This window comes from Lemur catta, chromosome 7, assembly GCF_020740605.2.
Source record: "Lemur catta isolate mLemCat1 chromosome 7, mLemCat1.pri, whole genome shotgun sequence".
In the NCBI taxonomy this organism is placed as follows: domain Eukaryota; kingdom Metazoa; phylum Chordata; class Mammalia; order Primates; family Lemuridae; genus Lemur; species Lemur catta.
In genome coordinates this window covers 99,364,704-99,390,657 of record NC_059134.1, presented here as the reverse complement: position 1 = coordinate 99,390,657, position 25,954 = coordinate 99,364,704, and the positions used below count along the sequence as shown (strand labels likewise).

Below are 25,954 nucleotides of genomic sequence, written 5' to 3'. Positions count from 1 at the left end.
TTACAATTGTTATAGCTTTCTGGTGTATTTAACTTTTTTTCCTTAACATTGTCATCATTTTATTATTAATGCGTAGGGACCAACTCTACCCCTAACATTGTTTTTTGTCTTAAAGTTCAGTTATTTTTTTTATTTTTTATTTTTTTTGAGACAGAATCTCACTCTGTTGCCCGGGCTAGAGTGCCGTGGCGTCAGCCTAGCTCACAGCAACCTCAAACTCCTGGGCTCAAGCGATCCTCCTGCCTCAGCCTCCCGAGTAGCTGGGACTACAGGCATGTGCCACCATGCCCAGCTAATATTTTCTGTATATTTTTAGTTGTCCACCTAATTTCTTTCTTTCTTTTTTTCTTTTTTTTTTTTTTTTTACCATTTTAAAGTGTACAATTTAGTGGCATTAAGTACATTTACACTGTTGTGCAACCATCATCCACCTCCAGAACTTTTTCATCTTCCCAAACTGAAACTCTGTACCCATTGAACAAATATTACCTCCCCTCCACCTCTATTTTCTTTTTCTTTTCTTCTTTTGAGACAGAGTCTCACTGTCACCCCGGCTAGAGTGCTAGATATTTGCCAAGTGTTCACTTCTATTTTCTATGCACACTGCTGTCCATTTAGTCTTCCCAAAGCAGGGCTCTGATCGTTTCACTTCCCTGCTCAAAAATGTTTAACCATCTCACCATCTCCGTGGAGCCTTTAGAATAAAGTCCAAATTCTTTAACTTGGCCTCCAAGGGTTTTGGGATTCAGCCTGAGGCTGCCTGTCCAGCCTTTTCGTTCCTGAGCTCCGGGCAAGTGAAGGGTTTGCTTCTCCTGTGTTCTGCTCTTCCCGCCTCCAAGCCTTTGTCCCGGGATGCTCTGCATAGAATCCCTGCCCTCCATTTCTACATAGATATTTAAATCCTGTTTATTCTTCAAGCCCTACTTTTTCTAAAAAGCCTCACCTTACCCTTCTTCCTGAGAGGGTAGACGGTGGAGAGATAAGAAAATGGGCTTTGCAGTCAGACAGACTTGTATTAAAATCTGAGTTCCTTTACTTGTTAGCTGTTGGCCAAACCCTTTAACCTTTCCAAATCTCAGTTTTCTCGTCTTTAAAATGGGAACAGAAAGCAATGAAGGACCACATTAGGTGAGTGCAAGGGTGAACTGAGTCTGATTTTGCTTGTAAAGATCCTAGCACAGTCCCCGCCACATCCCATTCTGCCATCTTGGCAGGGAGTCACCAGCTGTCCAGAAGTCCTACCTTCCCCCACTAGTCATGTCTTCCCCCAAGGTTTCCAATGGACTCACCAATTCCATAAGTTGCCGAGCTTTCCTACTGAGGGCATGGGAATGGGCAGACAGGTTTAGCCTCTAGGAACTCAGCCCTGGCCCCCAGGCACCTTGGTGGGACTCCCACACCCATCTGGGCCCAAAGGAATCCCTTTCTTCCTTCCTTCTTCATTTGAGTTTTGTAGCTGGGAAATGTGTGTGTCCAAAAGGGTCTACCAGCAGCCCATGATACGATGATGAGCCAAGCGGAGCAGAGACAATCCTCCTGACTTGAAGGTGGGTAAACTGAGGCTCAAGCCAGCTTCCATATAGTTGGGTCTAGAACTTGTGTGTCTTTGGAGCCAGAGAAGGGAATTACTCAAGGGGCTCTGGGAGGCCTGGGCAGCTGTGGTGGGGAACTGGGGGAGCTCTGGCCCCAGAGCAGGAGCCAGGCCAGGGATCCTGGCTGTTGGGGCCTCCACACCCTGTCCGCAAGCGGGTTAATGCCACTCTCCCCGAGGCTAGTGGGGAGCTCAGTGTCTGTGTTTGCTTTGGGAGCCTATGTTGTGAGTAGATTATCTTGCCTTGTCATTTGGGGAAGGAGCAAGGATGACGATTCCCTGTCTGGGGTGTGTGTGTCTCTGGGGCTGAGGGTGAGGGCAGGGACTTCCTGGATAGTGAGAAGACCGAGCCTGGCACCAGGAAGCCTGGGCTCCAGCCTAGCTCTGCACCCAGAATGCTGTGCCACCCCGGGCAAGCGCCTGCCCCCTGTGGATCCCAATTGCCCTGTGTATAAAAGGGGAAAGGTCTGTCATGGGATGTTTGGGTTCTCAAAGCTGTCCTGGGCCCAGCCCTTGCATGAACCCAGACTATCCCCTGGGGCCTGACTTCACTGGGTTGGCCTGACCAAATCTCTGACGACACCACTGCACTGTCTCCACACCCTCTGTCCTGCCCTTCCCTGAGGGTCCAGGGCCAGGTTTCGGTCAGGTCTGCGGGGGAGGGCAGGGAACCTCCAAGCCCAGCTTGACCTCTTGAGTCTCTTCCCCTCTCCCTGGAGCCAAAGCCAGCATCCTCTCCTCCCTCCCTCTTGAAATTGGAGCTCAGCGATCCAGGGAGGACTCTGGCTGCAAAACATTCCATCCAGTTGTCCAAACACTGCGCAGCTGGCTGGCGGGAGGGAGGGGCAGGAGGGGCGGCCAGAGCCACTTTGGGGAGCCCTTGGGCTGTTTTCCTGGAAATGGGGGAGTCCTCACTCTGAGGGCCAGCTCTGGCTGCTCTGAGGGGGTTCACAGGATTGAGGTCACAAAGGAAGACCCCCCCCACACCCCCTTCCTGGGGCCTGCCCAAGGCCCCCTGCTGAGTGGCCAGCTCCTGCTGGGGAAGACCCAGCTGCCTCAGAGGCTGCCCTGCTGGGTGTGTGGCGGCCCTGCCTGCGGCAGAGGTGGCTGGGCAGCAGCCGGCGGGCAGGCGGGCAGGAGGGTGGTGGTCTTGTGACCCTCCCCTCGTGACGGATCCTGCCTGGGCTGAGCAGCAGGGGGACGGCAGGCAGGAATGACGCTGAGACAGCAAGCAGGGAAGGTGGCTTCGGGCTGCAGCTTTTCCTGACAAGCTGGCCCTGACCTGGCTGCCTCTTGGGTGAGTCTCCGAGCCTCAGTTTCCTCATACGCAAAAGGAGAGGATTGGGCTTTTTTCAGCTCTGGTTTTTCTAAGAAGCCACAGCCAAGGACAAGGCCCTCACAGCTCCCCATCCAGCCCACGCTGTGTTTAAATGTCCAGAAATTAACACATCTCTCTTTACAGTCCCCAGCAACTCTGACTCGGTTTCCCCCCGAGGTGGCTGGCCAGGGCTTGGCAGGGAGGGCCCAACTCCCATACACTTTGCCAGCCCCCAGGCTGAGCGCCTTCCCCTCCTGCCATGTTGGGGTGATGGGGATACCCCCTCTTCACACATCCTGTTTTCCATTAATTGTTTCCAGGTGGGCCTCGAGGTCGCCTGGTAGAGGAAGGTGGGGGCACGGGAGAATTCAGCCCAGGGATCAGAGAGGAGCAAAAACAGGAAGGGGGTGGGAGCAGGCCATGGAAAATTCACTGCCAGGAGAGGGAGGCCGCATCTGGTTCGCATTAGGCTGAGAGCTTTGAAGCCCAAAGCTGAGTGGGAGATATTGTTATCCGGCCGCTCAGCTGGGCGGGGTGTGAGGAACTGGCAGCTTCTCCCTAGCAAGGACTGAGAGGCTGACGGGAAAGAAGAGGGAAGTCGAGGGCGAAGGGAATAGGAAACTCTGCTTTCAGTCTACACTGTGGCTGGCATTTCACAAAGGTTATCTTCTTTGATATTCACTACTTCACAGGGGAGAATTGCTCCCATTTTACAGATGAGGGAACTGAGTCCCAGAGTGGTTAAGATACTTGCCCCAGGTCACACAGCCAGGGAATAGCAGAACTAGGATTAGAATTCAGGCCATATGAGACAAGGTGGCGCATTCAAACCCTCTCACAGGTGGATTGAGGCTGACCATGTGCCGGGCAAGGGGGCAAGCCAGCCTCTACCCACAGAGTCACCCAGTTCTTGTGGGAGTGTCTGACAGTTCCGTGGGGCATTTGTCATGACTCATGTGTCTGAGGGACCAGCCCAGTGCCTGCAGAGGAAGAAAGCAATCCACGGCGGGGGGGCTTCCTGGAGGAGAGGGTAGGAGCAAAAGAGAAATTTGTCGGTAGGAATGGGATGGGTTGGAGGTTTCAGAAAGAGGGGATGGTGTGGTTCAGGGCATGTCCGGGCAATGGCAGCTGTAGCATCCATTTTACAGCTGGAGAAACTGAGGCCCAGAGGCTGACATGTGCAAAGGTTCATACTCTGAAGTGGGATTGAATCCAGCCTGGCTGACTCTAGGCCTGTAATCCTAACTGCCACATTGAGTTGTCCCTTGGCAGGGGTGGTTAGAAGTTCTGAGGGGACACTGAGGGCTGGGGTAGTCAGGGGAAGGGCCTGAGGCCACACAGCCAGCTGGGAGAGGGCAGGGCTGGACAGGCTCTCTCCAGTGCACCAGCCTGGTGGGGAGGGGACAGGCAGCCCCACCGTGGGCCTGGGTGAAGCCTGGGGCCTCAGGCCTCCCCCACCCCAAGATGCCTCACCCGCCCTGGCCCAGAGCCCAGAAAGGAGGGCCCCAGTGTCTTCTGCTGTCCATGAGCCACTGGAGTTAATAATTATGGGTTTTAAGGGGATAGAGGCCTGTCTGGGAGGTGCCTCCCTCCCAGCGGCTGCTCCTGGGAGATAGCAAAGGTTAGCGTGAGGCTCAGCCTGGGGGTGGGGAGAAGGCTTCTGCCACCTGCCCTCCACGCAGTCTCCAGAGGCAGCCTCATCCGACTGGTCCCCCAAGCATGGACCCCCCTGAGGAGCCCGCCAGGTGCCCTGCCCGAGGGACATGCCCAGTGTTCCTGGCCATGAGCTCAGGGACTGTCTCCTATGCCCCATCAGGCCTGTGCCCTGCACTTGAGAGGAACTTGGGAGAGGAGCCCTGGGGCACAGACAGGTGAGCTGGCGCTCTGGGGTGCGGAGGGGAGGGGGAACCTTGCCACTCTGCAGGGACGCAGGGTTGGGGAGCGGGTGTGAGAAGCCGATCTCCGAACAGGGGACTGGCAAGGAACTATGAGGAACTTTCAGAGCCTCCTACAAGGTCAATACCAGCGGGTGGCTCAGATTGTTTTGTCCAACTTCTTGGTTGTACAGAGGTGGAGACCAAAGCTCAGAGACGGCAAAACACTTGTCCTGAGTCACACAGTGAGCTGAGGACAGACTTAAGTCCAGAATCAGGGCCTGTGCCGTCCTTGCTGACACCGTCTCCTGCTCCACATCTGCCTTCGGCCAAGGGTCTGTGGTCCAGGCTGGCAGGTTGGGGATGGGATGACAGGAGGGGACAGAGGGAGGGAGGGTGGCGACGGCAGTGGCTTGTGGGCAGAGGAACATCTTTTATTTCTCCTTCCCTACCTGCTGGGCCAGGCACCTAGTAGGTGCCCCGTAACCTGACTGCACACAGCTGTGGCTTCTAGCGAGCCCTCTGGTTGCCAGGAAGTCTTTTTGCAAAACTGGTGTGTGGGGACTCAGCCCTGCCACCCCTGGCAAGGTGACATTAGGCGGTTCCTTAACTTCTCTGAGCCCATCCTTATCAGCTGAGGAGCAGGGTTGGCTGTGCTTCTCGGGGCAGGCAGTGAGGCCTGGCAGGGCAGTCCACGGTAGCTGGATGCATGGATGACAGGATGTCACACTTGTCCTTTAAGGCTTCACTCCAGGGTCTCCCCAGTCCACCAGCCCTCCCAGGCTGAGGACTTTTCCTCTGGGGCCACAGGCCTGAGCTGATGCCTCCTCCACAGTTTATCTCCCACTGGTCTGGGTTACCTCAACTTGTCTCCTTTCTGGGTTTGTGAAGACTCAAGGGTGGTGGTGGGGGGGAAGGCCCTGTCCTGGGCTTTCTTTGTGTCATATTCTTCTCCTTCCCCTAAATGGCAAACGGAACAAGAGGCAGGAAGACAGCAATTACTGAAGATTTACTTGGTGAAGGATTCAAGTCAACAAACATATGTTGATACCTGCTTTGCATGGGCCAGACCCTGAGCTGGGCCAAGGTGGGCGGGGGAACACAGCTCCAAGAAGGAGCTTGTTCCTGCCCTCTGGAAGCCCTAGTCATGGAAACAACTGCCCTGCAGCATGAAGGGCAGGGGAGGCCTGGACTGAATGATTCTGGAAAGTTGGAAGGGATGCCATGGAGGGCTGTTCAGGTTGTTCACTGCACAAGGGAGTTAACAAGGCATGAAATACAGCCTGGCCTCCACTCACCAAGTCTTATACTTTGGTGTGAGCTGTGCCCACCTGAGAAAGGAGCACTGTATTCTATTTTGAGCAAAGACATCATTCAGTTGGCAAGGCGGCCGTAGCAAAGCAGTGGCTCTGGAAGTAGAGGTCTGTATGCCCCTCATCCTCCACCCCCCATCCCCCACCATACTGGAGCCCCAGGAGGACAGAGTCTGTCTGTGCAGTTTCTCTCTGGGTCACCAGGCCTTGCATGGCCCATAGCTCATGCCCAGAAGGGGTGGCTGAATGAAAGAATGAGTGAATGAATGAATGAACTGTGTTCCCACAAGAAGATGTGACAAATTCAAGCCTGGGTCTCCAGAGTCGGTGAGCCTGGAAGAGTAGTGCTCAGAGTTCTGGTGGCATCTACAAGGGGAAATAGCTTCCCCCACACCCCCAGTCCTCCTGCAGACACTCAGGGTGGCACCGCCGGCCCTGGGGAGAAGGGTCCTGCTCTCACTGGATCCAGGCCCAGCTGAAATTGAGGCCAATGGTCAGTGCTCATGATAGGTGGGCCAGAGGGACTGATGGACAGGTAGACCAGGGGTCTGGGATTCCGGGAAAGGTTTTACAGAGGACCTGGGACCGGACAGGTGTGTGTGCGTTGGGGGTGGGGTGGTATTCTCTAGCGGGTAGATAGTGGGCAAAGGCAAGGATGGGCACTGTGTTCAGGGGCAGGAGACTGGGTGCTGAGAGTTGGGCCAAGGTGGCTACTCCCTGGGGATAAACACTCAGAGAGTAGGACTCAGAAAACTTGTTTTGGGGCCTGTCCCCACCCTGCTTCCCAGCAGGCAGGATGTTGCAGGGGGCAGCCACAAAGCACAGAGCCCGAGGAAGGAGTACATGGCCCGGGGCCAGGTGAGGGGGTGGGAGAGTGTCAGCTGGCCTGAGTGACAGTCTGTGTGAGAATCAGAGAGCTGAGAGCCTAGGAGCCATTGTAGGTGCTTGAGCTGGGGTGGGCCGGGGGGGTGGGGCGGTGGGTGACTGGAGGGAGAGCATCCGCTGGGACAGTCTGAGAGCCGCGCTGGCTGCGGGATGCCGGCGAGCGGGTTCCTCCCCCTGCTCGGCAGTCTCACTGTCCCCGCGCGGCCGGAGGAGGGGCGGGGCCGGGCACGTGTCCTCGGGCCGCCCCTTGGCCACGTGACCCGCGAGGGCAGGGTCGGCCCGGGCCGGGGGCCTGGACCCGAGCCGTACAGACGGACCCCGACTACGGGCGGCACCGACAGGCGGCGGGCGGCCGGCGGGCCGGGGCGGAGTCGGCGGCGGGCGGGGACGCGGCGGCGGCGGCGCGGGGGACGGACGCGCGGGCGCCCCGAGGCGCCGGGATGTGGAACGGGTAGGTCCGCGCGCTCGCCGCCCCGCGCCGGGTCTGGGCCGCGCCGCCTCCCGGGGCGGCAGGACGGGGGTCCCCGCCGCGTCTGCACCCCACCCTGCGTGCGGCTGAGGGCGCGGGCGAGCCGGGGACCTGGCAGGACGCTCCGGGGCGGGGGGCGGCGCGAAGGCGGGCGCTGACCATCCCGCCGTGACAGCGCCAACTCCTAGCCCAGCCGGAGCGCGAGTGAGAAGAGGGTGCTGGGGCGGGGGGAGTCAACCTGGGGCTCGCATCTGGAGGAGGGGACCCCCGCCCCAGCTGGATGAACCCTTGGAAAGCAGTGCAGTTGGCAAAGGGGGCTGGGTCTCTGCCGAGGTCGCTCCCAAGTTGTTGGCAAGACATCCTTGTGGGGGGCTGCGGGGTGGGGGTGGGGCCTCTCTGCATCCTGGGGGGCCAGCACAGACTCTGGGTCCTGGGTTCGGGGCCCCAGTACCCGATCTGTTCAGGCCATTGGCTCCCGGAGGTGATTCCAGTTCCTGGCCAATCTGACGTGGGACCGCTGCCTGTGTGTGCAGAAAGGTTGCGGGCTTTTCGCGGAGTTGGGCGAACACTTCCTCTTCCCCATGGCCTGGAAAGACAAGGTCCTGGAGGAAATGTGGCCGGAGCTGGGGTGGGTTGTGTTACGGTAAAGAACTGGGCCAGATGGGTGGTCCCAGGACCGAACTACTTCCCTGCCCCGGCTGGGAGGGAGGGAAGCCCCCTGGGGAGCAGACTGGGTGCACCTCACTGGTTGCACCGGCAGAGCTGGAGCCCAGACGCTAGGGTGGAATGAGCGTTCATTCCCAGCAGGGGTGCTGAGAGGGTGGGCTTCTGGTAGGGGTGAGGCCTGGAGTGGCTTGAGACTCTTAAAGAGAGAGAGGAAGTCGATTTGTTGGTGAGGTGCCCTGGGGGAAGGAGGCTGGGCTTAGGGAGAAAGTGGTTGAGGTGGGTTTGTGCTTCCTGGAGAGGTTGGGGCAATCCTGCCCTAGGGGTGGGGTGTGGATTGAACGTGTTTGAGGAGCAGCCTGGTCTGCCAGTGGCTTGTGACCCCTTGTGTTGGGTGGACCCAGGCAAAACACAGCCCCTGAGTTGCTGTGTGACCTTGAGAGTGTGGCTTCCCTTCTCTGGGCCTCTAGGTGAAGTAAGTGGTTTGTGGGGTGGGAGTGATCCCAGCCTAGAGAATGTCCCTGCCTGGCGGCATCCAGGCCACGGCCAGGCAGAGCTGGGAGCCACCGCTAGATGGATGCTCACTTCAAGGAGAAAGTCAAAGAGACTCAAGGTCCTGGGCAAAGCCCACAGGCCAGCCTCCCTGCCACAGCATGAGGACCCTCTGGATGGACCAGGCTGCCAAGTTGACCCCACATAACCCTCAGTATGGCTCAGTTTCCGTAGTACCTCTGGATCCCCCAGGGCCTGGCTGGGTGCCGAGCACACAGTAGGGGCTTCATAAGTACAGATGGAAAGGATGAGGGGCAGTGAGGAGCTGGACATTTGGGGGGTGAGAGGCAGAGTTTTGGGGTTATCTTGAGCACTACATTTTTATGGACCCCCTCATTTGGATGTGGAGGCAGGGACTTAGGGACCAGGAGTCAAACTGCCAGCACCCTTGGGGGCCTGGTGTCCCAGGAGCCCGCTCAGATCCCAGCAGCATTTGGGAGGGACCTTGGTCAGAGTTATACTTGCACAGGTAACTCTGACTAAGTTGCTTGTGCTTATGACCCCCAGGAGCTCATGACAGCTCCGGGCAGGTGTAGACTTGGACTGTTGATCCTAGACCAGGAGGAGTCTGGATTAGGAGTTGGTGACCCTGGCCAGACCACTGATGTTTCTAGGCCTTAGCTTCCTCACCTGTAAAATGAACCGAGAGCTCTCTCTTGGGTGGCTGTGCTCTGTTAATGTCAGATCCTGGCCCTGGCCCCAGGCTGCTCTCTTGGGGGTGGGCGGCAGCGGCTGGCCTCTGTAGCAGCTCGGGTGGACCCTCTTCCCTGGGACTCCCAAGCATGGGCCCTGGACTCTGAACCCAGAGGCAGCTCCAGTCTGACTTTAAGGTTCCCCTGACTCCAAACTGGGCTGCTCTCCTCCCATCCCCCACAGTTTCACATGTCCATAGTCTTGGGTGCCAAGCATGCTCCAAGGTGGTGGGGTGAGGACAGCATTGTGGGTACTTCTACATCTAACACAGCCCTGGGCACTAGGGACTTGGTCAGCAGAGGTCAGAGCTTGGGTTCCCACATGACACTGGTGCAGCCCCTGGGTCTCAGTTTCCCCATCTGAGAGATGGGGCTAATCGTACCTATCCCTAGGGAAGGCCAGTCTCAGATGGCCTGCCTGGGACTGAGATGAGACCACCCTAGCCTCCAGGGATTGGGGACTGTGCCTTTGCAGCAAGCAGGATGCTGGGGGCTCCAGGGCTGCAGGTGTCATTGACTTACTGGCTGGTTGTGTGATCTGGAGCAAGTCATTTAACTGCTCTGGGCCTTGGCTACCCTAAGGGACATGGACCTGGGAGCTCCTGCCTGCAGAGTCTGAAATATGGCCTGAGGCCTCCAGGGTCAGGCAGGTAGTCTTCCTCATTGGAAAAGGGTTGTATAATCCTCACTGTCACTGCCTCCTGGAAGCCCTCCAAGATCTGTCTACGCTAACCTCTCCACAGGTGGAGTTATCTTTTCTGCTGTTGCTCAATCAGCACATTTATGTGTGGGCACAGACTCACATTAGAGTCCTGCATGTCCTAGACTCTTCCAGCCTCTGCACAAGATTTGTGCCCAATATGCCCTGGGAAGTGAAGTGGGGGGAGGGAGGTGCAAAATGAAGTAGAATGTAGGGAGAAGGGGACCCGGCGATATTGCTGCCAGAAGCAGCCTTGTGTTGCAGACTGGATGGATCCAGGCAGGTGGGGTGCCTGGCACATGCTAGGGGCTCACTATACACACTGGATGTCTGAGGTCCTGGGGTGTCAATTCTTCTTGGACTAAATGTGCAGGGATGCCTCAGGCAGATATTAGGCATGGACTGTGTGCCCTGCCCTGCACCAGCTAAGGAGTGAGACCCGCCCCCCAGGCCTTGTGCTGGCTCCCAGGGGAGAGACAGGGCTGCATTCCCTTCTCAGGGCTGGGCTGGGCTGGGCTGGGCCCGCCTGGAGCTGTGGCAGCGAGGGCTGGCCCGGCCCACCTGCTTCCCAACCCCAGGCTGTGCCTGACCTCCTCCCCCTCCTGCAGATCTCCTGCCGGGACCTGCTGCCCCACCCCTGCACCTGCTTCCCTTCCCGGAGGGGTCCGGGCCCACCCTGTCTCCCACCTGTCCCTTTGCCCCCTCCTGGCCTTGAGCTTAGGGGATCTGGCCCAACTCCAGCCCTAACCTCAGCAGGACTGAAGACAGCGTCCCCACCCCGCCGTGCCTGTGTCACAGGGACTCTTCCATTCAGGTGTGTGACGCTCTTCCGCTGGCTCTCTGGGCCTTGTCCCCTCTGTCAGCCCCTCAGCCAGGCTCAGGCTGTGGCTGCTTCCCTGAGCTGGTGCCTCCCAACAGCTGTCACCTCATCCTGCCTACAGGACATGCCACTTCCCAAATGCCTCCGCCACCCCCTTTCCCGTCCCTACAAGACCCACTCCCAGTTCCTCATTCCGTCGTGGGTACCACTGTTCTCATTCACCTTCTCCTTGGTTTTTAGTTAGCTTAACTAGTTCTTTACTATAATTACTTTTTTATGCCCCTCAACAGCCGCTGGTCCTCCCACGATTCCCCCTCAGGTCTTTGGCCCTCCGCGGGTCCCCTGCGAGCCCAGGCCCTGCCTGGCTTGGACGGCAGCGCTGGGCACCACCTCCAGCACCAGCACCACTGGGTGCTGTCTCAGACTTCCCCAAACCCCGTCTGCATCCTGCTCGCTTCTCTGAAACCATCATTCATCCCCTTTCCTCTGGGCCACAGGTCACGTGGCGTGCTGTGCCTGCTCTCCGGGTTCAGTTCCCATCCTGCCACATCCTTGCTGTGTGTTCAAGCCGGTCACCATCCCTCTCCGGGTGCCTCATCCCGGGCTGGGGGAACATCGCCCTGCAGCGTCCTCAGGAGCCTGTAGGCGATGACACCTGTGGATACTCCAAGTGGAGGGCTGACGTGGACGTGGCCAAGCCCTCCGGAACCTGACGTGCTTGTGGGTTTTGGGCTGAAGCCTTGGCCCCGCGCTGTAGGCTGAGCCTTGCTGGGCTTGCAGGCTGGTCCAAGAGCCAACATACACACCTCTCCGGGGACCCCTTGCTCCCATGTGGCTGTCAGCCTCAGTGCTCTCAGGGCCTTGCTGGACAGCCTGAATGTGAGTCTGAACTGGGCCCCTGTGCCATGGCATTGCCCCCGGGAGCTGGGCCGGGTTGAGGTTTCTGCAGCCCCCTGGAGCTCGGGGCTGGGACCCTGGGCAGTGCCCCCTCCAGCCACTCCTTCCTGCCAGCCCCTGCTTGTTTAATGACCCCATTGTGCCTGCTAACACAGGGGCTCTTTAACTCCAGGCGATGATTGAACAGGGTCATGCTGGGCACTGATCGTGGGCAGGCTGGTCTGGGAAGGGTCGGAACCCTCAGAGAGCCACTTGGGACCCCATTTGGGCTCTTCTGGCCCCGGGAACAGCCTCTGGCCAGTTCCTCTTGGCCCAGGGGGCTTCCTGAGTGACTGAGGGCTTTGTGGGTAGGGACAAAAGCCCTGCTGGCCCGCTGAGGGCCGGCCTGGTGGGTGAGGACAGTGATTGCTGCATTTTCCCCTGTTGTGGGTTTCCTGTGGAAGTGACCCAGCGAGGCCTTTCCTGCATGCACTGCCTGGGGCTCTAGACAGTGGGAGCTGGCTTGGCTTCGAGATGGGGATGTTGGCTGCCCCATGTACCTCTGACCTTGACCTTACTCCCACTCCGAGCAGCCCCCTTCCGAGGGGCGTCTGTAGCTTATCCCAGCTGCTGGACTCTGTGCATGGCACGGGGCCTGCAGAGGTTTGAGCAGAGAGTGTGGACCTGGACGGAGGACAGGGATGGATGTCAGGCAGAAGAACTTGACTGCTAGTCTGGCTGCCTGAGTGCTGAGTTCCCCACCACCTCAGGTGTTCACACTCAGGTTTTGGGGCATCTGGTCTGGGAGGCTGAGTGTGTGCAAGATAGAGGTTTCTGGCTTGGACTGGCCCCAAGGGGCCCAGGGGCGCTCCTTGCTCTGAAATTTCTGAGTCACAGGAGCTGGCCTCGCAGCCCAGAATTGTACGGGAGGAGGGTCTGCAGATTTGAGCTACCCTCCAAGCCGGGGGTGGGGAGGGGGCTTCTTCCCCTCCTGCTCCTACCACTCTTAGCTCAGGCGTTGGGGAGTTGGTGGCTATTGGGTGGTCCTGCTGTTCCCATGCTTCCTGCCATTAGGACTTGGCTTTGGACTTTTCCACTGGGCCATGGGGAGGTGTCAGGGAGACGGTGTCTCAGGTTCCTGGACCACCATTTCCTCTGGCTGCAGAATTGGGCCCCATCCCCCCAGCAGTGGGCTGGAGTGACAGCCTGCTGGGCAAATGGTGGGGACTGCCAGCCACACCTCCAGCCCATGCCCTTGGGACCAGCGGGAGAGAGTTAGAGTCTTTCCCTGTGGCCAGAGGCCCAGACCACACTGGTGGACGAAGCTCAGCCCCCTTGGGAGGCACTGGCGGCTTGGTTCTCCTAGGCTGAGGGCGTAGGCAGTGGCGGGTGGTCCCAGCCATGGGAAAGGCACCAGGGCTGGGCGTCGAGACCTGGGATCCTGCCCCATGTTCTGTGCTGTCCTGTGGGCCACCCCCTGCCCTCAGCCTGCAGTTCTTGCTCATTCTGTCCAAGTGAGCAGCTTCCATGGTGGGGTCTGCCGCGCTCAGCCCAGCCCGAGTGACTACGGATGTCCTCTCCCAGCTGAGGAAATGGGGCTGGACTCCAGGCCCCCAGGGCACCCCCTCCCCTGGGGCCTGCGGTTTCAGCTGGGACACTCAGAGCCCCGGCAGGCGTGTGGGTGTCTTAGCTGAATGTGGTTGTGGGTTGAACACTTTACCCAGCACCATGCCAGGTGACTTCTGTTTGATTCTTAGGGCACCTCCTACAGGATTTTAACCCCATCCTACAGTTGGGGAAGCAGTGACATTCCCAGGGACTCGTGTACCCAGGCCAGAGCCTGGCGTGGACCCTGGCTTGCCTGATGCTGGCCTGTGTTCCTGGCCGCAGCAACCCCAGCCCAACCCCACCCCCCCAGAAAGGTGGTTTCTGGGCCTGAGCAGAGTCTGAGAAGGCAGTTTGGGCTGGAATTGGGTCAGGTTTCCCTGCTACAGCCAAAGAGGAGCCTCCGAGTCCCCTGGGCCAGCAGCCCTTGATCTTGAGGCAGATGCACCGATTCTGACAGTCACCCCCATGCCCCCCGCCTTCCCTGTAGCTGGGAAGCTTTGGGCCTGGGCTGAAGACCTGGCCACCTGTCCCAGCACCCTGGCAAGTCCCTTCTCTGAGCCTCTGTCCCCTTATCTGTAGAATGGGGATAATACCACGAGTGCCGTGGAGAGAGTTTTAAACGAGATAACGTGGCTGGAGCCGCCTGTGTGGAGTCTGGCACAGTGCGAGTCCCTGGCTGCAGACCCCAGACCGTGGGGCTGCCACAGCACTGCTAGGGCAGGGGAGGGGCTGCCATAGCCCCTCAAGCCTCAGGAGCCCCTTGCCAACAAGAGCCCCTGCTCCCCAACAAGGCTGTTATCCCTGTCTGGCATAGACGCTGTTGATGGAGTGAGCGATGTGTGTCCTCCCCCTACTCAGCAAGGCCCCAGTCTCTGCCGGCGGGACCATCCCGGGAGCCTGAGGCCACACTCTGGGCCAGCCCCAGAGCAGAGGGCAGGCTGGGTCGGGCCACTGGACAGGGCCATGTGAAGGGTTGGGAGTGGGCTCATTGCTGGGGTCTCTGGGTGCTGTCCCTTTGTGTTACCAAGACGGAAACAAGCTTGGGGGCTGCTTGGTGACCTTTCCAAGGTCCTAAGGACAGGGAGTGGGACCAGGCCCCAGACTTACACACATACTCTCCTCCTCTGCTATTCTGAGTCCCATGATCTCCTCGGCCTTGTCTTCCCCTGTCCTGTGCGGGCCTCTCTCAGCCCCCTCCCCCCACTTCCCCCACTGATATCAGGGCCCGGCCTCCCCCCTACCCCCCCCAGCCCAGCCGCTGCGGCTGAGAAGCTGCTGGCTCAGGAGCCTCCAGCTTTTGCTGAGTGAGCAAGTCCAGAGGTGCTGTCTTGGCACAAACCACCGCTGGCCGAGCCCTGGCCCTCCCTTCCCTCTCCAGGGTCCACTTCCAAGGGGGGAGTGTGGATGGGGGTGGGGTGGGAGCACAGGCCCTGCTCTGCCTCCAGGGTCTTCCCCTTCAGGGAGGGGTGGGTCCTGAGGTCACAAGGCAGGCCAGGGAGAGCTAGGACTGCTCCCCACCAAGCCCAGAGGTCCGGGAAGCGGATCTGCCTTGCCCATGCTGTTGGCAGCATCTTCCTGCCTCGGCCCTGTCTGCCCTGGCTGGCCCTGTCCTTCCTCTCTGGTCCAGCCCCAAAGGGGTAGAATTTGCATTAACCCTGTCATTGAAGGCACCTTCTGCCTAAGTGCCTCCTGGGTGCCAAGGTTTTACACACGTCCCCTCTGATCATGGCGTCACCTTTGAGGTGGGGTCATTGGAATCAGCTCCACTTTATAAAAGCAGAGACTCCTGTTCTCCGCCCTGGTGCATTTGCAGTCATCCACGTACACAACTGAGCTGTGTGCTGACCACCTACTGTGTGCCAAGCACAGCCCTAGACCTTGGGCCAAAGGGGTGGTTGATAGAGGAATGAGCCTTATCCTTGCCCCCAAGAAGGCTTGTGCCTGGTCATTTGCCCTTGTGACAACCCTGATGATAGCTGGCAGTGTCCCAGTCTTCAGATGAAGAGACTGAGGCCCCAGTGGCAGGTGTGTTGCCTATGGTCATTCCCTGGACTCGGCTGTCAGGGTCTCAGGAACCCACCCTGTGCCGTCTGATCGTCTTGTCTGTCTCCAGCCTGCCCCAGCCAGACCAGGGCCTCCCGCCGCCCCTCTCAGCTGTCCCGGTACCCTGGAAGAGTGTGGGCCCCTGCAAGGGCCGCAGGGAGTCTCCAGGAGCCCTGGTGGAGACCTCTGCAGGGGAGGAGGCCCAAGGTGAGGAGGGCCCTGCCGCCGCCCAGCTGGACGTGTCCCGCCTGCGCAGCTCTTCCATGGAGATCCGCGAGAAGGGCTCCGAGTTCCTGAAGGAGGAGCTGCACAAAGCGCAGAAGGTGGGCGCCTGTGGGCAGGTCGGGGGGCTTCGGGGGGAGGAGTCAGCCTAGGAGGGCCGCAGGCTGGCAGCCCTGAGTGCCCGGAGATGTGCCAAAGGCAATGAGATCGTGCCCTCACCAAGGCTGACCGCATGCCAGGCCTGTGCTGGGCACTCAGGAAGTACCCGACATTCACAGCTCGTGACTTACCTGGAAACCTGCTCCAGGCCGTAATGCACCAGCAGGGGGGCTTCACCTCATGCTCCGGGCCAGGTGGGACATGCATCACTAGCTGTCAGGCCCTGGAGAAAGCAAGCTTGGGGCCAGGCCCCACGTAAAATGACCGGGGCGATGGAGTCTGGTTAGGTGGGCCTGGTCCCCGCTGTGCCAGGCCTGGGGCCCCCACGGGGCTAACGGCCCCTGCCTCCTGGCCTCTAGGAGCTGAAGCTGAAGGACGAGGAATGTGAGCGTCTGTCCAAGGTGCGGGAGCAGCTGGAGCAGGAGCTGGAGGAACTGACAGCCAGCCTCTTTGAGGTCTGCTGGCCAGCGGGGACATCCCGGGGTGGGTCACCCAGACGTCCATCGGCTCCTGGTCACTCACACTGGGGCTGCCCTCTTCCCAGGAAGCCCACAAGATGGTTCGAGAAGCCAACGTGAAGCAGGCAGCATCAGAAAAGCAGCTGAAGGAGGCTTGGGGCAAGGTGAGGCCCATCCCCGCCTGCCCAGGCCAGCCTGCCTCCTGGCCCGGCGAGCACTGGTCCTCACTACCCACCCGGGCCCTTGCTCGGCCAGTGGGGCCAGGAAGGGCAGGGCGGGGTGTCTGAGATCACACGGCTCAGCTCCCCGGGACTCCACTGGTCATTGTGCTGTCACAGACTTTTCTGGAGCCTTCCAGGGGCTGGGAGGATCCTGTGGTCACTGTAATTTCTTCCTCCTCCCACCTGCCCTTTAGAGAGCAGAAACCTTGCTCAGCCCGGCTGAGGCTGGGCAAGTAGCTTCCTCTCTCCGAGCCTGGTTGCCCATCTGTGAAATGTGAGGCCGGAGCCATTCCTGGCTCCTGGGAGCCCCATAACTCTCAGTGGGGAGCCCAGCCACGTGCCACAACTTGTTCCTGACAGAGGCCTGTTCATAGTGTGACCTCAGGCAGGTCATGTCTCCTCTTTCAGCCTCAGCTTCCCTATCTGTAAAATGGGTGTCTGGGTCCCTGCCTCGAAGGCTATTCCAAGGGTGACGTGCAGGGTTAGGTGTCAGCCACTGCCAGGGGCAGGCTGTCCTGAGCTGGGCGGATAGGTGGTGGTAGGTGGGGTGGCATCAAGCCTGGGGTTGACGACCGTCCCATCCCGTCCAGATTGACATGCTGCAGGCGGAGGTGACAGCCTTGAAGACATTGGTCATCACGTCCACACCAGCCTCACCCAACCGTGAGCTCCACCCACAGCTGCTGAGCCCCACCAAGGCCGGGCCCCGAAAGGGCCACTCACGCCATAAGAGCACCAGCAGTACCCTCTGCCCGGCCTTGTGCCCTGCTGCAGGGCACCCCCTCACCCCAGACAGGGAGGGCAAAGAGGTGAGGGCAGCAGGCAGGCGGCGGGCACAGGAAAGGGGAGACGGTGCCTGCCGTCAGCAGGGTCAGAGCCCAACGAGGACCATCCTCGACCCTCGTGTGTGGTCTGGCGCCTGCCCTGCCCCTCTCTGTGCCTAGGCATCCTCTGGGCTGTGAGGCGGGGGCAGGTTCCTTCTCTTCAACCTCCTGTGATAGAGGCGCTTGGCCCTCAGCCTCCAGGGTGTACATTCTTGGGGGCACTGAGGACCCCCTCCCCACCCTGCCGACTCCAGCAGTAGGTGGTGGTCTCTGCACCTGAGGCTGGCTTTGGCCCTGCGGGTCTGCCCTCCGAGGGCCGCTGTAGAGACACACGCTCCCTTGGCCTTCAGAGGCTGGGCAGGGGCCGCTGGGCCTCTTGAGGACCACAGCGTGACAATCCTGTACTCGAGGGTCCTCGGCGCCTTCTGTCTGTGGTGCTGAGACAAATGTGGCCTTTGGAAAGGTCTCTGGTGCCCACCCACCCGCTCCGTCCCCGCCTCCATCTCTGTCTCCAGGGCTTCCAGGGGGGAGGCGCAGGGTCTCGCTCACCTTCTGGGCTTCGAGCTTCCAACTGGGCACTGACCTCTCCTCCTTCCTCCTGTCTGTCTCTGTGCACCTGTCTGTCTGTCTGGCCTGCCTGCCCAGCCCGGGCTGGCCCCACTGCTCTCTCTGCTTCTCTGCGTGGTCCCCAGCAAGGCGGTTCACCTCACCTACGAGCCAGCCTGGCAGCTCCTGCCTGGGCAGCTGCCCTCGACCCCCACCTCTGCTCCCTCACTCTCCTTTTCCCGACAGGTAATGGCTCCAGGAGGGGCTGCCCCCTTCCTCCCTTCCTCTGCAGGCGGCTGGGGCAGGCCAGCAATTGCTTAATTGGTTGGCTCCCTGGAGCGGGCAGCTGGGCAGCCCGTGTGTGTCCCCTCTGAGTGCACGCGCCTGTGTGTGCCTCCCGGACCCCCGGTACCTGTGGGTTCCTGCGGTTCACCCTTCCACTTGTCCTCCTCAAGGAGACAGTGAGGGTCTTCAGGACGAGGCCCTGGACCCGAGTCTGTAATCTTGGAGCTCCAAGAAACTTAAAACACACCTGGAAATACAACTTTTAGTTTTAAATTCTTTGGTGTAGAGAGCAGAAGGGAGTTCTTCCTCGGGGCCGGGCTCCCCTGCATGGCCGCCGGGGACCGGCACCTGCTGGCCTGCTGGGGCCTGTCCCACGTCTCCCTGGCTCTCCTCTCCTTTGGCCCAGCCCCCCTCTGCCGTGCTGCCCTCAGCGCCTGAGTGCCCCCACCCCGGCTCGCCCTCCCCTACAGGTGGACACAACCCTGTTTGCAGAGTTCCAGGCCTGGAGGGAATCGCCCACCCTGGACAAGACCTGCCCCTTCCTGGAAAGGGTGTACCGGGAGGACGTGGGCCCCTGCCTGGACTTCACGATGCGGGAGGTGAGGCAGGTGCGGGTGGCCAGCTGGGGGGCCCGGCCTCTCCACCCCCCATCCTGGGCCCAGCCCCTGACCGCCCTGCCTGCCACCCCGGTCTGCCGCAGCTCTCCGCACTGGTACGGGCCGCTGTGGAGGACAACACGCTCACCATCGAGCCCGTGGCTTCACAGACGCCGCCCACAGTGAAGGTGGCTGAGGTTGAGTGTGGCAGCGCCAAGTAAGCTCAGCGCCTTAGCCCTGTCCTGACCACCCTGGGAAGCCCCGCCTCACCTTGGGCTGCCCCAAAGGGGCGGTCAGGGAGGCCTCCTGGGGCCCTGGCGTGGGGCCCGAGGGTGGGCAGGGGCCCAGGGGCCCGATTGGATGAGGACTGTTGCTGCCCCACGCAGAGCAAGGGGACATCTTTGGAAGAATCCCTCGCACCCCCAAGCTCTCTAGGGAGGCCAGGAGCTGGGGTCTCCCTCTCACTGGCTGGCATGACGTTGGCTCCCTCCGACTGTCAGTTGCTGGCTCTGCCTCCTGCCAATGAATAACCCAACAGCCTGGCAGTTGTCCTCCCGCTGCTCAGCGGGCATTGAGCAGGGGCAGCAGCAGAACAAAACAGTCAGGGTAGAACAAGGGGCAGAGATCGGGGAGGATTTCCTCCTGGCAGCCCAAGATCTGGCGGGAGGGGGCGGGGGCTGGCGCCATGCTGGGAGCCTCTGTCACGGAGAGGGAGCATGTGAGCTTGTCTTGAAGGATGAATAGCAGTTTGCCAAGTAGGGCAGGGCCTTTCAGGCAGAGGGAACAGAATGAGCGAAGGTATGAGAAGCAGGGATGTTAAAAGAAACACCACTGGGGCAGTGGGCAGAGCAGTGAGTGCGCAAAGAGTTGGGGCTGGGACCGCAGAGGGTTTTGGGGGTGAGAGTGTAAGGAGTTTTACAGGTTTGGGCTTTAACCAGCCAGGCCGGTGCTCCATAAGCCATCAACAGGTGCTCCCTGAAAAGAGGGCTCTCTGGTCTATTCACAGTGAACCGGGAGGCAACAAATGCTCTGATAAGTCCTTCAGCCAAGGAGCTTTTTTAACCTTCTTTGACTTGGGATTCTCCATAACTATTTCTTGGGACATAGGAAAGCAAGAGGGGAAGATGGTGGATTAGATGTGGCTGTGGGTTTTTGGAGGAGCCCCTGACTGTCATGTGGAGAAGAAGGAGAAATGAGGCTGAGGCTGGCTGGAAGGAGCTGAGGGGAAGGCAAAGGCCCTGCTGCCATGACCTGGCCTGGGGACTTGGTGACTAAGGAGGGGGTGAGGAGGAGAGAGCCGAACAGATGATACCCCAGGGAGGAGCGGGATTTGGGGGTGGGGGGCCAGACGGTGGGGTGCTCAGGGCAGCTGCCACCCGGTATGTGGGTGGCTGAAGATCCTGAGTGAAGTCGCCCAGGCCTGGGGTGGGGAGAGAAGGTGGCACAGGGTGGGGCTCTGAGAGGGGCTGGTTGGTGTGTAGCCAAAGACCATGGCAGAGTTATGGGGGTCAGAGGGCCAGAGGGGCCGGCTGGACAAAGCAGGTGAGCGCCTTGGTGCTGGGAAGGGGGAGGCAGCCACACCCCAACCCATGCCTAGGTGTGGGAAGGGGTGACTGGGCCTGAGGCCCCCAGTAAAGTTGGGGGGCATTTTTGGTGGTTGCAGAGGGTGGGGCTTTGGTACACCTGGCTGAGATTAACTAAGCTCTTTCGTCCAATAAGGGCAAGGCCAAGGGTCTCTGGGTAGGGTCCTGCTTGGTTTAAAGGTCTATCCCAGGACTGCTGGGCCCCCCGAGCTCCCTCTGCCTGCCGCTCCCTCCGTGCACCCTCTGGCACGTGTAGGCAAGCCCCAGCCAGCCCCACGGCCCCCTTTGTTCCTCCAGCACGTGTGCCCTGAGTGGGTTGGCCCGTGTCTGCCGCCACCGCATCCGGCTCGGGGACTCTGAGAGCCACTACTACATCTCGCCATCCTCCCGGGCCAGGGTGAGTCATCCTTCGCAAGTGTTGCTTGGCTCCTTACGGGCCACATGGGCTGGAACCCTGGGCCCCAGGCTTGGGCGTACAAGCAGGACTACACCTCCAGCTACAGAGCAGGTGCAGACTCTAGACAGGTGCACAGACTGACTCAGGCCACACGGCCAAGCTCAGTTTAGCAGTTTGCTACCGCTGCATGACAAATACTGCCAGCACGGTGGCACAAAACAACATGCACTTGTGACTTCCCAGTTCCCCTGGGTCAGGAGTCTGGGCTGTCCCTCTGCCCAGGGACTCACAAGGCTGCAGTCAAGGTGTCGGCTGGGCTGTGTGTTTTCCCTTTTGGAGTTCAAGGTCCTCTTCCAAGCTCACATGGCTATTGGCAGGATCCAGTTCCTTGTGGTTGAGGGACTGAAGTCCCTCAGTTTTCTTGCTGGCTGCTGGCCAGAGACACTCAGGGCTTCTAGAGGCTGCCATAGTTCCCTGCCACAGGGCCTTCTCACAGTAGGCAGCTCACTGCTTCAGAGCCACCAGGGGATCTCTCTCCAGGGTGCTGAGACGCAGCCTTATGTATGACATGTAATCACGGGAGTGACACCTGTCAGTGCTGTCATTTACTGTGACCTAATCAAGGGAGTGATGCTAGCGTTCAGTTAAAGCTCAAGCTCTGGCCTGAGGCTTTTGAGAAGGTTCAGAGGTGTGTCTGGCCCACTAGCCGTGGGCATCCCAGCTTCCACCCTCACCTGCCTTGTGACCCAGGCAGGGGCCCTCACCGAGCAGGGGACTAAGGACAGGGTTTCCTATCAAAAGGAACAAAAGAGAGCGTGTTTGGAAACACATACACAGTGACATGGCATGAGGACTCATCTCAGACCTAGAGGGGCTCCTCACAGGGGAACAGCTGCAGTGGGCACCTGTCCCCGTCGGGCAGCAGTCTGCACGGCGAGGGCAGCCTGACCTGGGTTGTCCCGCGCTCCAGTGAGTGAATTCTCCCACCGGCGTACTGGGTGCCCATCTACAGAGCCTTGGTGAAGGGAAGAGGTGTGCCCAGGGCCACACAGCCCAGATGTGGGATCCTGGACTCTGTGTCTCTTTTTGCCACACCCCCCCGACCCTGTGGCAGCTTTGTGCCCAGAGCCTTGTCCCTTTGCCCCATTCCAGTCCCAACCAGGGCTCAGCAGAACGGCCCACACAAGACATTCCTCGCCAGCAGGATCCCATCGAGCACCAGGCTTTCCTGGCTGGGTGTCCAGCGTGCTGGTGAAGCTGGGGGTGGGATTTGGAGTGAAGAAGGGCTGAAGTTTAGAATATGGTCCCTGCCCTGAGATACCAAGGGGTGTCGAGTCTTCAGGGGGAAGGAGTCTCGCCCCAAAGCACAGCCCTAGGCAGAGAACTCTGCAGCTCCGTGGGTGTTCATTGTCCACCATCCCCAACCTCTGCCCTACCCGCCCCACCGCAGCCTGTCCTCAACCCTTGTGGGGCAGCACCGTGTTCCTGCCTCACTGGGTTAGTCCCCTGACCTCATGGCACTCCTGACACCACCCTGTCTTTGCCAGGCCACTGAGCACCACCCCTCTGGCAGGTTCTCCTGATGTTTGAGGGCCTGGCAGGAGCGTTCCCTCTCCCTGCAGCTCCCTCCCCTCCCCAGCCTGTGGGTGTCCCACTCACTCGATGTCCCCGTCCTGCAGAGCACTGAGCATTCAGTAGGGGCTATTGCAGGCGCAGCTGCCAGCCGCCTTGCACCCTGTCTCAGGGGGGTTCCTTAAGCAGAGCCTAAGATGCAGATGTTGTGCAGCTCTCCGGAGAGTGAGGGAGGCAGGGTGGGAGGAGCCCAGGTTCTGCCCCACCTGGATCCACAGGGCTCTGGAGCAGTTGGGACCACCCTGAGGCAAGGGGGCTGGGCTTTTTTATCCCCCCCCCCCACTGGCTGAGGTGTGCGGGGTGGGTAGGGGTGCAGGTGGGGGCACCTATGGCCATTAGCGGCCAACACTCCCAGCAGCTGGGAGGTGGGGCCCCAGCCTGGGGAGAGGGTCCCGGGCAGGGCACCACCAGCGCCCTCTCCTCTGTGTCAGAGTCCTCCAGGCAGGTCTGAGCCAAGGCATGGCCCTCGGTGCGTGGAGCAGGCCTCAAGCCAGGTTGGGGGCTCTGGGCACCAGGACCCAGGTGGGCGGCTTCTGATGCCCTCGCGGTTCCCAGTGTTACAAACAGCCCCACGCTGAGACCTGGCTGGCCCAGACCTCCAGCCAGAGCAAGCAGGCCCCTGAGGGTGCGCAGGTCTGAGCCAGCCTGGTTTCCTCACTCAGCTCGGAGAGCTCCATAATCCATGTCGAGTGGCTCCACCCTTGGTGGCTTTCAACAATCAGCATGTCTGCCTCATTTGTGACACGTACTTGGTGAAAGGGTAGCTGCCACTATTACTGTTAGGAGCAGGACTAGTCTTGCTGCTGCTGTTGATTAAAACCTCAAAGCCCAGTCTGGTCTGAGTCAGGGAGCACTACCTGGCTCCGACCAGGACCTGGGCCTTCCTGCTTTGGTCTCAGAGCTTCACTGGCTGGTTGGGGGACCCCGAGTGTGGGGGCTGGCAGGTCACACCCTCCCTGCTCCTGTCCGCAGATCACAGCAGTGTGCAACTTCTTCACCTACATCCGCTACATCCAGCAAGGCCTGGTGCGGCAGGACGGTGAGCGCCCCCTGGTGTTCGGTGGCGGGATGGCACGCTGGGCCGGCCGGGAGGGCCAGGGCCTTCTGGGTCTACCTGGCCGCGGCCCAGGCAGGATGCTGGGGCTCTTCAGCCGGGAGGCCAGCTAGGGGGAAGGTTGTGGGTTGGTAAAGGGCTCACAATCCTGGCTGCTGAGTTCTGTTGAGAGGGTGAGCTGCAGACAGAGCCTCCCAGGCCCCGCCTCACAGGACAGCAGGCCTGACACCTCCCGGGTACCTGTCCTGCTGGTCTTTCTCCTGCCCAGAGGACAGGGACTCCAGTAACAGGAGTGCAGTCCTCGGGACCTGTAGGGACTGCATTCCTGGACTAGCCTGGCATTTGAGGCCCTGCACGATGGGACCTCCCCTGTGACTCTTCCCCTGCTCCTGGTATGGTCACCTGAACACAGGCTAGCCACCTCCAGGCCTTTGCTCCCACTGTAGCCCTTGCCTGGCAGGTCCCCTGTCCTCTGCCAGCAAACTCTGTCCCCTGGCGAATCTCCTGAACCAGTTTTGCCTGACATTCTGAGTAAGGAGCTGTCTCCTCCTCGTCTTGGAGGTCGAGTACCCTTGGACAGCAAGGCCGGTGCACACTGGCTGTTCACACCTGCCAGGCCAGGGAATGGTGCCTGAGGACCCGCCTCCCAGGTGCCTGGACTGACACTGGCCCCACTCACTGCTCAGGGTCCCTGTGACAGCCCAGGGAGATGGGGTTGAAAACATTTGTAACTTGTCCAGTGCAGTTCCTGGGTCTGGGGGCATCGCCGTTGAGTGTGTGGCAGTGTGTACGTGCATGTCTGCATCAGGCCTTGGGGGGGGTGTCGGTGTGTTCAGCCCTCATCAGTTCCCAAGGTGCAGAGTAGAGCCTCAGAAGAGGTCCAGCCACTTGCTGAGGTCATCTGTCCTGGAGGTCTGGGCCCTAGGGTGCTGTGCCACCTGCCCTGCCCAATGCTAGGGGGAGGGGGCCAGGCCATCTGCCTGAGCTGGCCCTGAGCTGGCCCTGAGCTGGCCACTCTCTCTCTCTGCCTGCAGCGGAGCTGATGTTCTGGGAGGTCACCAGGCTGCGGAAGGAGATGTCACTGGCCAAACTTGGCTTCTTCCCCCAGGAGGCTTAGGGCATCCCCTGGCCTAGAGGGGGCTCTGAGCTGGAGCAAACACCTGCCCCAGGACAAGCAGGCAGAGAGGGAGACAGGGCCCTGGAGCCAGCCCCGAGCCGAAAGCCAAACGGACAGACCAATGGACAGGCCATGGCAGCCATGCTGAGCCAGGACACGTCTGTCTTGGGACAGACAGGCCTGGACGTCATGAGAAGACCCTTCTCTCGTCCCCACTGGGTTCTGCAACCATCAGGAGGATTTCAAGATAGCACCAAAGACCAAGGAGCTCAGAGCCATACTGGGGCAGGGGGACGCTTAGCCCTTGGGAAGGGATACCTGAGGTGGTCAGCACCCCCTCCCTGGTTCCTTGGGTCCCTTGTTGCTGGCATATCTTCAGAAAGGGACTGTGCTGGGGTGGCCGGATCGCCAGGGCATCCTCCACCCCAGTTCCCAAGCCCTGGGCCACAAGCACCCCCTGTGGCCATCCCACTCCTCATTCCTTAGTGACCTCCAAGGGCCCATGGCAGCAGGGCCGGGAGGGCTGGCAAGGCCTCCACAGCTCGCCCACCCAGCTGTGCATGGCTGGGAACTGCCCCAGAGCGTTCTGAGATGAGTCAGGGCCCCTTTCATAAAGGCCTCCCCTGTCACCTCCGCCCCTCCCCATCTAGCCCTGTGCTCCCGGAGGCCCTGCTCTCAAAACCGCTGGAGGGATTGGTAAGACACAGACAGGGCCTCGGGACGCCAGTGCCTGTTTTCAGCTGTGGGTGGCTGTGCAGACAACCGGCCCTTGCATGTGGGGCCAGGGTGGGGCGGGCAGGACCCAGCCCTCCGTCACCCATCACAGCCCCCTCAGGACCAGGGTTAGGGGCTCCAACCTGGACACGTCTCTCACCATGTCAGGATTTCCTTCTTTGAATGGAATGTAACACGATCTCTATTTAATAAAGGACGGCTTTGTTGGTAGAGGCTGGGCAGCCACGAGCCTTCACTCCTGCGCCCTGGGGCTCCGGTCAAGGCTTGGGCATCTAAAGGAATGAAACCAAATCCTTTCCTTGCCCGCCCTCGTGCTTGGGATTAAACCCAAATCCTGAAGCCACGCCACCACAGCCACCACCATTCTTTGCTGTAGGGAGGACTATTTGAGTCCTCTCTTAGTGTCCCATGGGGCTGTGGTCACGGAGGCAGGAGCCGGGTGTCCCCCTCCTGGTGAGCAGTGGCGTGTTGTCGGGGAGAATGGTCTGAGGCCGGCTCTGCCACTGCCTTGCCATGCCTCCTTGGAAAGTCCCCCTGGGTCTCCTCGCCCTCAGAGATGGCCAGCTTCAGTCTAATAGAAGCCTGGAGCTCAGGGTCAGAGCATCGAGCTGCCCGGTGCTCAGCAGGGCCATGGCAGGATTGATTGGTGATGTCTGGCAGCAGCACAGGCAGGGACTGGGAAAGCTCTGGGTTTCTCAACCCAGATCTTACATGGGTTCTC

General features: G+C 60.1%; 1 protein-coding gene across 4 annotated transcripts; it reads left to right on the top strand.

Moving 5' to 3' along the window:
* The first annotated feature begins 4,533 nt into the window (after positions 1-4,533).
* Positions 4,534-25,443, top strand: RAB3IL1 (RAB3A interacting protein like 1). 4 transcript variants are annotated; one of them, XM_045555843.1, is made up of 10 exons: positions 4,536-4,780; positions 15,475-15,727; positions 16,145-16,240; positions 16,330-16,407; positions 17,055-17,273; positions 18,590-18,718; positions 18,820-18,932; positions 20,596-20,695; positions 23,300-23,366; positions 24,416-25,443. In XM_045555843.1, exons 1-10 carry the CDS (start codon positions 4,629-4,631, stop codon positions 24,496-24,498), a joined length of 1,290 nt encoding a protein of 429 aa, XP_045411799.1. In that variant the 5' UTR covers positions 4,536-4,628; the 3' UTR covers positions 24,499-25,443. The 4 variants fall into 4 exon arrangements, with proteins under 4 accessions (XP_045411801.1, XP_045411799.1, XP_045411800.1 ...); XM_045555844.1 differs by lacking the exon at positions 4,536-4,780 and adding an exon at positions 7,299-7,432; XM_045555846.1 differs by lacking the exon at positions 4,536-4,780 and adding an exon at positions 11,621-11,756.
* Positions 25,444-25,954: the final 511 nt, after the last annotated feature.